Source organism: Plasmodium brasilianum, assembly GCF_023973825.1.
Source record: "Plasmodium brasilianum strain Bolivian I chromosome Unknown PB_00_16, whole genome shotgun sequence".
In the NCBI taxonomy this organism is placed as follows: Eukaryota; Apicomplexa; class Aconoidasida; order Haemosporida; family Plasmodiidae; genus Plasmodium; species Plasmodium brasilianum.
The window spans coordinates 10,195-22,588 of record NW_027122926.1 but is presented as its reverse complement, the minus strand read 5'-3'; the positions used below and the strand labels follow the sequence as shown (position 1 = coordinate 22,588).

General features: G+C 19.7%; 3 protein-coding genes across 3 annotated transcripts; 1 reads left to right on the top strand and 2 right to left on the bottom strand.

Moving 5' to 3' along the window:
• Positions 1 to 1,769: 1,769 nt before the first annotated feature.
• Positions 1,770 to 2,944, bottom strand: MKS88_000299 (PIR protein; the record flags this gene model as incomplete). The annotated part of the gene is made up of 3 exons (XM_067219211.1): positions 1,770 to 1,943; positions 2,067 to 2,774; positions 2,918 to 2,944. The coding sequence occupies 3 exons, from the start codon at positions 2,942 to 2,944 to the stop codon at positions 1,770 to 1,772; spliced, it is 909 nt and encodes a 302-aa protein (XP_067070438.1).
• Positions 2,945 to 7,156: 4,212 nt separating this feature from the next.
• MKS88_000298 (STP1 protein) lies at positions 7,157 to 8,799 on the bottom strand (the record flags this gene model as incomplete). The annotated part of the gene is made up of 3 exons (XM_067219210.1): positions 7,157 to 7,820; positions 8,394 to 8,513; positions 8,624 to 8,799. 3 exons carry the CDS (start codon positions 8,797 to 8,799, stop codon positions 7,157 to 7,159), a joined length of 960 nt encoding a protein of 319 aa, XP_067070437.1.
• Positions 8,800 to 10,823: 2,024 nt separating this feature from the next.
• On the top strand, positions 10,824 to 12,067 carry MKS88_000297 (PIR protein; the record flags this gene model as incomplete). The annotated part of the gene is made up of 3 exons (XM_067219209.1): positions 10,824 to 10,841; positions 10,987 to 11,766; positions 11,903 to 12,067. 3 exons carry the CDS (start codon positions 10,824 to 10,826, stop codon positions 12,065 to 12,067), a joined length of 963 nt encoding a protein of 320 aa, XP_067070436.1.
• Positions 12,068 to 12,394: the final 327 nt, after the last annotated feature.

Sequence of the window (12,394 nt, the reverse complement as noted above, 5' to 3'; positions counted from 1 at the left end):
TAAAAACATTTTTCTAATTGTTAATGTTTTCTTATTTAAATCTTATATCTTTAATATATAAATGAAAGCAACCTTTGCAGCACTAAAATTATTTCTTTATAAAAATTAAATTAAGTATATATCGAATTTTTAGAACTAAGTAAATAACTTTTATAGATTAATTCTGGTTAAAATATATTAAGTCGATATTAAATAAATGAAGTTGTAAGATAACATTACTTTATTACTTTTATATTTTATTTTTGTTATGTGTCACAGTATATGGTTGACAATGTATGTAAATATATATTTTAATAAATAATTACTATTTAAATAAAAACAATAATTAACAATTATAACAGACTAAATTTTTCTTTTATTTTAATTAGATGTATGAATCATGTTCTCCGAACTTTGTTTTTACTAAATCTATGCTTACTGTAAAGAAATGATAATTAAAAATAAAATTTGGAACATCATTATCATTTAAATTATTTCATTTATCCTTTCTAAATGAATATTTCAGTGTTTGATTAATTTTCTATAATTTCAATATTACATATCTTTTTGTTTATTATTTTGAACGCAATATTAAGTATAGTGCAAAATATATTATATATTGTTAATAACTAAAATTCATATTTATAGTAAAATCCAAAGACATATGTAACTATGTACAATAAAAAAAGTGAGTGCGTACATGAAGTTTACATTTAACAAATTACCATGGTGCCTAAAAATTTCATGTAATGACAAATGAAATTCTACTTTTCTAAATTATTATTTTTATTTGAATGTATAGATAATAAAGAAATGGATTCTATCTGGAAACACAATAAAATAAGAATTACATTTCTATTTCTCAGATTCTATAAACATAAACATGTTACTTGCTGTTTTATTTATGAGAATATTTGTTGAATTTTTCTTTTTATATGGAGAAGATAAAAACGAAACATAGGCATTTAAATACTATTTGTTATTATTAAAATTTACTTTATCAAAAAATCTATAATGTAGTTACGCTATTTTAATTAATTATCATTTTTTTTAATCATATGTATGTTATGTATAGAATAAGGTATTAACGCAGATAAAAAACTATAAGAATAATGCTAGAGGAGAACATATTTTTGAATTATAAAATAATGGTTAGGATTTTTCCCATTTGAATTCAATTAAAATTAGAATTCATCTACCTTAGTGCCAAACATAAATACCCTTTCAACAATATCACATATAATATGTATCAATGGAAGAAAAAAAACGTTAAAACTGCTACATAATGTGTAACATTTTTAATTGTATTAAATTGAAAGTGGACAAATAATAAAAATTTTGAATAGAGTTATAAAGAAAAAGTAGATATATACTTTATATTTTGATTAATGTTTTTATTCCAAGGTTTTACATTTTTTATTTATATAATATTATTATTGGTGTTGTTACTTATTTTGTTTTTTGTTCTGTAATACTAAGAAAATAAACGCTACCTCATATTGTTATATAAGGATATCCACTTTTGCTTTATCATATTGTGTTATATGCTTAAGTTTTAAAATTATTTATATTTCATTCTAAGGGGAATCTCATTTAAAGGGAATTTTCTACTACTAATTTTAAAAATAGAATCGTATTTATCTTTTTATTTGAATAATTTTTATAGACATATATTAATTTCTTTATTTAATGTTTATATTGCTTTTTAATGAATTTGTACATAAGTGTAACATATATATCACTAAGTATTTTATTTAATATTGAAAATAATATAAACGGTTAATTTTACATCAAGTGTTTCCTTGAGGTTGATAGGATATATTATGAGAACTTCCTTCATAATTTCTATTTACTTCTTCATGAAGATTTTGTAAGGAGTCTCTCGATTCTTCTTGAAATTTGTTAAGTTCAATAATTTTTTTTTTTCGTAAACGATTATATATCCAAGATTTAAGTGGAGTGAACTATATCAAAATATATGTATATTTATTTAAAAATATAATTTTTATATGCTTATAATTTTTGTGAAAATAAATTATTCTATATGTGATAAATTATTATTAATTTTAAGTATTATTCTTATTAACCTTATATAAAAAAAATATAGTGAAAGACATTAGTAATACGATAGATGTTGTTAAAATTGGAACAAATACGTAATCTTCTTTTGTAGGTGGTAATGTTTGTGTTGATGTTTGTTCTATTTGTGATAATGTTTTTGGTAAATCATTGCATGGAGATAATTTACACATTTTATAATCATATGCTTTCTTGAAATTGACTAACTCCTCACAAAAAGCGTCATTCCTTTTTTTTTGACACTGTTTGTAATTATCATTATAAAAGTTATAACATTCTTCAATATTCTTGCAAATTGTACCATCAGAATCATTTTCTTGACCTTCATATTTATTAAAATTATCATAATAACTGTATAATTGTTTAAGTTTATTTAAAACATCTTGATGAATAATTATTATTTCGTCTGTGCATATATTTCCTGTTTTGGACAAAAATTCTCTATATCCCTGAAACCATTCAGGTTTCTTATTATAATTATTATCTGAATTTATCCTATAATTTAAGTATTTACAACGTTTGAAGCTATCGGATTTATACTTTTCATTTATTTCAATTAAATATCTACCAACCTCTTGGCATGGTTTAGTAAAATTAGGATAATTTTCCATTTGAGCACATTTCTTTCCAGGATTTTCTCTACCCCCTTTATTCTGAGTATCTTGTATAGCTTTTTCAAATTCACTTTTATATTTAACATATAATGTCACGGTATTCTAAAAATAAAAAATATAAAATAATAATATATAAATGCACAAAACAAATTTTTCATTAAATAGATTTATCTATCATTTCTAGAACAACAAAACCTTGGATAAAATAATATATATAATAATTAAAAAAGAAAAATAAATATTACGTTTTCTTCTGTAGTGTCACTTGTCATTGTACATAGGTATACGTGAATTAAGGAACAAAAATTAAATTAGTATCATTTTAATATTTATATAAATGAAAAAATATATATAATACGTTAATATGTAGTATTTTCTTTTTTTTCATATATAGATTTTAAAAACAAAAATTACTTAGGAAAAATTTCCTCTTTACTTTTTATTAACATTACAATAAGTAAAATAGTTAGTAAAATATAAGATAAACGCTTTTAATTAATAAAATAATAATTGTAAAAACAGGGTTATTTTATTGTAAATAAAAAAAAATATAGAGAGAAATTCGCTTTTCTATTTTTTTATTCATATGAGACTTATATAATTGTACTGATATATTATACAAAAAAATAAATTAATTTTAGTATATTCTCAAATAAATTTCCTATTATAATTGAATATTTTTTCAGAAATCCTTTTTTGCCTTTTAAAATATAATAAATAGTTAAATATTAACTATTTATAAGATATAGTATTTTCTCATTTATTTTATTATTTTTTTTTTTATTGTTAAGTTAATACATTTCATATTATTTAAATTAATATTTGTAATAGGCTTTAATAATATATATATTAGTCAATAAACTGAACTTCACGAATATTACTAAAATTTAAATTTAACTAAATAAAAGAAGAAATTTAGCTAAAAAGAATTATAATATATGAAAATAGGCATTTATTTGTTAAATGAAAAATATACATCCTCAAAAAATTTATTTTAATTATAAATATAATATTCCATAAATGCACTATATCGTATAATTTTAAAATAATCTGCTAATTTTCTTCATTGTATTATATACAGAAGTTAAAGTTTTACTTTCCTCTTTAGAACCTTCATAATGGGATAATATATATATTTATATTCGATATATAAATGTATGCAGAAAAAGTAAATATGTTTATACTATAGAATAATTATTATTATATATTAAAAATAAAAAGCAAAATAATATAATATTTATCTTAATTGCTTTAGTAAAATTTATTATTGAATACATTTGTACATGTAGCATAACAAAAATATAGATTAATATGTCAATCAATATTTATCATAATAATCTACAGAGCATACAACTTATTAGCAATGTTGTTAATGGTATGTGTTTATATTTCAATATATAATAAAACATTTGCGAAGGTTAATATCATAATATTTTTCAATTATGTATATGTCACTTATATTTTATTTATGATATTATATGTCATATGAGTTCTGATATATTATAACATTTAATTCAATGTATTTAGAAAATAATATTAAATTATTATTATTTTTTTATATATATATTTTATTGTTCTAAATTATCTAACGATTATATACGTTTAGTATGATATATAGATTATAAGATATATCTTAATTGAATTAATAAATTTAACATATAATTAAATATATTTAAAAAAAAACTAAAAAATGAAATAAAAGAAAAATATGTTTTTGTTATTATTTCATATATGTAATAATTTGTCTTTTTATTCATAAGCTATGTATAATTTTAAATAGTACAATAAGCTTTATAATTGTTAAAATAAATATTAGTTAACGTTATTTTGTAGTGGATATTCTTTTGCTCTTATATCATTTTTTTATTTATAATATTAAAATTTGTTTTTTTAATTTTTACATCAGCGTTTAACTTAACAAAGTATAATATTTATCAAGGCGCGTTATATATTTCAAAACATTACGGTTTTGTTATTCGACTTTTATATTAAATCATAACTATGTTCGTAAGTCCATGTATGTTAATATTTTTTTAAAATATTTAATATATTTTTAATGTATTTGCAATATGTTTATATGATTATAGTTAAATTAAATAATTTATTAAGTTCACATATCAAATATAAGAAATATAAGAAAACATACGTATTAGTATTCTTGTAATTTATACACAATATTAATGAAATATATAAGTGATATATATATATATATTACATTATAAAACATAAAAGTATTTTTTGAAAGGAGACTTATATATATTAAAATAATATACTTTAAAAGAACTATATATTCATTATTTGTAATATAAAATAAGAATATTTAAGTTCATTTAAATTTATTAAATATTTTTTGAAATATGGATAATGTTAATATTATTAATAAGTAAAAACAATTGTTTTCTTAACAAAATATTATTGATATACTGTAATATATATGTTTTGGGTAGTATGAGGATATTATGTTACAAATTAGAATTTATATTCCAATTAGGATTGTGTGACTTGATCATAATACTTATAATTAATTCCGAATAGTTTATTTTTTATTGTTGTTCTTAATATTATTACTGCATTAATTATATCATTTAAAAAATAAACGAAATGTTGTTATCAGAGTTTTTACTCAATAGAAATCAGTAAATAAAAATTTATAATTTACATATTTTTTATGGTATACGAATAAAGTAGAAAATTATTATGTATCAAAATGGATTATATGTTTTAAATAATATATCTACTATTTGTGTATGCTATAAATATATATGTGCATATACGTATAATTTATAAAATAATATAAAAAAGAATAAGAAGAAATAATCTTATTAACTATATATTAAGGAAAAGTATTATTCTGTAATTAAAAAGAGAAAAAGAAGAATTATTGAAAGCCAAAATTTATAAACACCCTTCAAAACGCAAAAAGGTAGTGTCCAAATTTTTTTATTAATATAATTAAAATAGATATTTAATTGAAAGGAAAAAAATAAAAACATACGATATTTTTTGAATTTTCTATGAAATAATTTTATTCTGTTTCATTTGTACTTCATTTTAAAAAAGTGTTGAAACTTATCAATTTAGTACTGTTTAACTTATATACTTTTTTATAATTATATTTTATATCTTTGATATTATAAAAATATTTATAAATTATAATGTATAAAAAAAGAAGAACAATAAAACCATAAGAATCATTTTTAATTATTGGTTTATATCTTTTTTAAAAGTGAATAATAAGGTTAATATAAAACATTATGTATCCTGAATAATTTCATTATTATCACATTTTTGTCATTTTAATAATTTCATTGATATTTAAAATTTATTTTAATAAAACTTATATAAACAATAAAATAAATACTCTAATAATATTAAGGTACATAAATAAGTATGAACGTTTTTTATTAAAGTCACAATATTGTTGAGAAAACAAATTAAATTCTTTATTAAGAGAATGAATTTTTATATATGATTTTTTCATTTTGCGCATGTATAAATAACTCAAGAAAAAAATTATTATGTATATAACAGTTAAAGTATTATAAATTTATAATAAATGAGTATTATTAATATGAGAAAATTTATTAGGGCATAGAGATTAACATTTTTTTATAGAATATATGCTTTACTTTTTTATAAGATAAAATATGTGGCATATAATTAACTTTTCATATATTTTAACATCATTTTTCTTTAATGAAAAGATATATTACATCAATTAAAACATTAATTTTCAAATAATGCGAATACTTGTAGGTTACAGAATAATTTTCTTTTAAAAAGTGAAAAATATTGTACAGTAATTTTTAATCGAATAAAATATAATTATATAAATTTATGTAATAATATTATATTAATTCAAAAATAGTGTTAAAATTTATTTATTTTGCTCTTTATTATTATTCAAAATATTATTTTTTTCTAAGTTTAATATTTTGGAAAACGCTAATATCAATTTTTATTTTTTTTTTAATATATATAATATAATCTTACTAATTTTATTGAATACAGAATTAATATAATGTTATAATGAATATTTTTTCAGAAAGAAAAAAAATTATATATAATAATAATATATTTTAAGTGTCTGAGTTTCAAACTTCAAATTTCACGCCCGCTTTTTTTCTACTTTATTACATATTACTTTACATTCTACTTCTTTATTTTTTAGAGGTATTACAAAATTCAAATAACTTTTTTTTTAGGGGAATTATTTTTTAAATATTATCTAAATATATTTTAGATGTATACTTATTAATTTATGAAGTGTGTCTTTCTGCTATATCATGGGATTTTTTTATTGTTCCATCATTAACTATAGAATTTGCATATATGTCATTTTCTCTTGTCCAATCTTCTATCTCATTCCTGAAATTGTCATTCCCTATATGTGCATGTAATTCCTTATTTCTTTTATTTTCTATATCATTGTTATTATATTCAATTATATTTTCTGTTATTTCTTGTTTGTTACCTGAATATACTTATGCCTTCCACTCGTTTATTGAGCTATCCAAGTATGATTCCCTATTATCAAAATTCACCTCTTTTGTACATTCTTCTAATATCGACATAAGCACAAGAATATACAGCTTTGTCAATAATTTTTTTTTTATATATTTATATAATTCTTTATAATTTTCTTTGTGCAGCAATTCTTCTATATTTATTAATGATATATAATTTATGGTTTCTTCACTTACACATTCTTTTGATATACTCTTAAACTTCTCTGTTAATACCTTAAGCCATTCCTGTTCCAAATATTGTTCTATAATATTACAGTTTTCTGATATCCATTGTTTCAATAGATCTTTTTCTATTTCTAAGAATAAAATTTTGCGATTTTCATAAGAAGATTTCTTTTTTAATTCTTCAATTCCTTGAATATAAGCTAGTTCTTTTTTCCATTCATTTTTCAAATTATTATACCACTCTTCTTTTTTCAATTTTTCAGAAAGATTTCTATATCTTTCTATCCATTTATTCCATTGAATATTTTGTTTTTTAATATCATTGCTACTTTTAATATTTTTCTTTGTTAGATCATCATCTGTTAAATTAGGATTGGTTCTATAATCCTCTTTTGCTAACTCATCTATACATATTTCTAATAATGCTTCTTTGTTGTTTTCCCAGTCTTCATTTCTGCATTCTTCAAGTACTTACATATGTACTTCTATTATGGTTTTGGATCTGTCTTTTTGTCGCTTTGACGAATTTACATTTTTTGTAAGTTCATTTATTTTAATTTTTTTTATAATTTCTTCATCATCATATATAGTGTTTTCTATATGATTATCTGTAAAACGTTTACTTTTATTGCTAGAAAATGAAGGTACTAGTAATCTCAGGAATTTCACCTGTCTTCTTCTTATTTTCTTTTTTTGTTTGAACAATTTTATTAAAGAGTACTATAATATAAAAAATAGATATTTATAAAATAAATTATAACAGTAAACAAATCATTACCATATTTCTAATTGTTATGTTCTATTTTACTTTAGTAAAAAGGGAAAATACAATAACACATAGGAAGCTTATTAGAATAGGAGAAATATATGAATTAATTGTATGGTCTTTTGAACCTGTAATAGTATTTTAAATGTATATGTTATATATTGCAGTTATTTAAAAAATAGAAGAATAAGTAGCATTAATGGTACATATAGTTTTAATTGGCTCATTATAATTTGAAAAACGTGAGGCAGAGGCTGATACATCAGGAGACAACTAGGAGATTCAGGGGAATGATGTGATAGTGACCCTTGAGGATCTGGATCTTGCGGTGCATTAAGATCTGGTGGAAATATTCCCTTAGATTGAAGTTGCAGTGGCGTTCTAAAAATACATTTTGTTCAGTTAGAATGTTTTGAATTTCTTCAGTGTTACTTTGAGTACCTGAAGATTCCTTTGACGGAAATTCTTGAGGTTCAGATTCTGATGCTTACTTAACAACTTGATCAATATTAGTACCGCGTAAAATGTTAGAAAATTTTTTTCTATCTGTTTTATTATATATATACGAAACCGTAATTTTTTTAGAGACAATAAATAGAATTCGGTATTTATCCTGATTCTTATTATGCCCACAAAAATTTACATTCCTATTACAAAAGATGCACATAACTATATAATATATAGTGAAAAAAATAAAATAAGAATAAAAAATTTATTTATAAAGGTAAGCTTATATTTACTATTGCACAACCTCAAATAATAATGGGAGTTTAAGTATAATATAATAATAAAAATAAAATAGAAAAAATAAAAAGGATCATTTAACAAAATAAAACCTCTTTTTAATGAATTTTCAGTGAACAAAATTTTTTACAGGTACAATATATACTACTAAGTTATTTTTATTATTATTCATATAATTATTTCCATAATTTAATTAGGAAAAAATCATTCATTTTTAAAAAGAAAAAAAAAATTTTAGGAGCTACAATTTTTACGAATATTTATATGTGTAACCATAATGTACAGTTATATATAATTATAGATTAAGAATTATGAAAGACCTAAAAAAAATTGTAATAGGAAAATGTAATGAAAGAACTTATATAATACTGTTAGAAGTAATGTATAAAATGTAATCATATATATTAAGAGAGAAATCATTTAGGTATATAAAAATAAAATGGAATTCATATTTTATATTAACAAGTATTAACATTAAGTATAACAAATTATATTAATGTGAAATACTAAAATTTTCTTTACGTACTGCAAAATATACATATAAAATAGAATTATAAATACTAAAATTAATAAAAAGGGATATATAAAAAAAAAATAAATAATAATATATTTAATATAGTACATGTGATAATTGTAGTTAATAGTGGTTTCCTTTCTTCCTATACTAATATATAAGATAAAGCTTTATTTGATAATTTATTTTAATAACTCCATAAAATTAATACTGTAAAATGGTGGTGACAAACCCCTTATAAGTAGAGTAGGTAATATGTTAGTAATGTTCACTATAATTATAATATAGTCAAATAAATTATTAGTTTTATATATATTTCTGAAAAATATCAATTATACAAAATTTATTTTAATTATATTTTATTTAAATATTTTTATCCTTAATTTTATAAAAATTTTATATAAGATAGTGCACTACATTCTCAATAAATATGTAGTTATAATAATAATTTAAATAAATTAATTTTAGGCGTATATCATTTTTATTAAATTAAAAATTATTAAAGTTTCTTTTTTTTAGGATTTAGTTAATCTCTATAAAAGTATTAAACATTTACTTTTAATGGAATTAATAAGTTGTTGCTATATATATTGATGTTATTAATTAAAGTTTCATAAAATGTATTTTAAGAACTTTGAAAATTATAAAAGCATAATATTTATAAGTATAAAGTAGAGAGATATAAAAGATAAATATATATATCAAGGAAATAGTTCTATATATTAAATGTAAAATTGATATTTTTAAATTATTTTTTTACACATAATCATTCCAAAATTTAATATTACATATTATATAAATATTTCATTAAATACATTTAAAGACAAATATAGCATGAGTTTATATATTATTAATAATTTCTTAATTTTAATATTTGCAACGAAATTATAAGTAATTACACAGACAAAGTAAAGTATTTTGTCAGGTTAATTATAAATATATAATTACATATTTCAGAGAAGAATTTCTTATAATAATATATGTAAAAAAATTATTTCGTCATTAATATATAGCCAAAAATTCTTATAAAAAAAATTATATAAATGTATATATGAAATAATTTCTGAATATGTATATTAAAATAAACGTTATCCTACTTGCTATATGTAATTAAGTCGTGTAACATTTAAGTAAGTTAGAATATCTTATAATATCATTATTCTTATTTATTCCTTTGTTGTATATATCTTATACATGCTATATCATATTTATGAATGTTACTTTTACATGAAAATAATTATATTATTGTAGTTTATATCTCAAAAAAAAATTGAAAAAAAATTATAAGAATATAATTACTATATACTTTTTTAAATATTTAATATAACATAATAAAATACTAATTTCTAATATGATATATATATAAAAAATTATTTAAAAAAAATGTTTTTTCTTTTATTTCTAATATTCCAGGAATTAACCCATCTTTAAAAATGTCATCTATGCTAGAGGTTTATATACTTTTTAATAATACATTATATTTAATATTCATTGAATAATATTTGTTATTTTAAATAAATACATTAATAAAATTATTCTGAGTAATAATATTTTTCCATTATTTGTAATTTTTTTTTTTTTTATTTTAATTCTAAGAAAAGTCATTTAGATTTATTATCTTCAAGAGATTATAGAGGTTTTGAATCATCAGGGGTCTATTATTGTTACGATGAAGAAGATAAAATTAATCCAATAAAATCTCGATTAAATAGTTACAAAGATATTAAGAGTGTTGAAGATAAGGTTCTAAATGCTTTATGTTTAATATCTTTTTCTACTAATGACCATAAGTGTAATGAAAAATGTCATAGTTTGTACTACTGGATGGGTAATAAATTATTTAATACATTATCAAATGAAAATTCATTTTCAGATATTATTAAAATATTTGAAAATTGTTCAGAAACAATTGCTGGAAGGGATAAGTGCAAGTGTAATTTTTTTTTTGGACTTATTAGTAAGGAGGAGTTTAATAAAATGAAGGTTGTGTATGAATATTGTAAACATCACGATTTTATTGAGGAAACTCTTAATTTTCATAGTAATTTGTGTGATAGTGCATCTAAAGTATACCTTGATCAAGCTACCAATACATATAGTGAAGTGTATGAAATCTGTAATTCATCCAGTTCTAAGGATTATTGTACAGTACTTAAGAAACATGTTCCTGAATGTTTTAACAAAAAGCTACCTACTTTAAAGTATAAAATAAAAGAATATCATTCAGCATCTAGTGGTTTGAAAAAATTAGATGATCATTTTCCTAGTGAAACGACACCTACTATTGGTCAATCTACTTATAATATATCTCAAATTTTAATGTTGGTTGCTTTTCCACTTGCAGGAATTTTATTTATTAGCTTTATTCTATATAAGGTAAATAGAAATAAAGAATATAAATATAAGTATTCTAATTTGCTAATATATATTTATCTTTAACAAAGAAAAAAATAATAAATATTTATTTAATAATTCTAATATAAACTTCTTGTACGCATCTTTTTTAAAATAGTTTACTCCAATTGTACCCTGGATAAATACAAAATTAATAAGGAAAAAATTAATTAGACGTAGTCTAGATGATAGTTATAAACAGGAATTAACAGAATACATATCTACACATGTTTTATCAAATTTAAGGAGAAGAGAAGTAAATGTAGCCTATCACCCTGCTTGAAATTAATTTACTAAAGACAAAATTTACATTAAATGAGTTATTACTACGAATATTAATTTTATAAAAATTGTTTTTACGTAGATATTTCTATTAAAAAAACAAAAAAAAATATATAACAAACATAATTTAGAATATTTAAAAATAGTAATGGAAATAGTACTTTATATTATTTGGATGCACTGCAGAACATACTTGGTTGATAAATTATCTCTATAAAGAAGATGATTAATTGAAATATGTATAAAATTTTACATAGGAAAATAATTGGAGGACGTTAAATTAAAAATTTTGATGCTTGTTGCCTACTAATTTACCAATATCCCATTA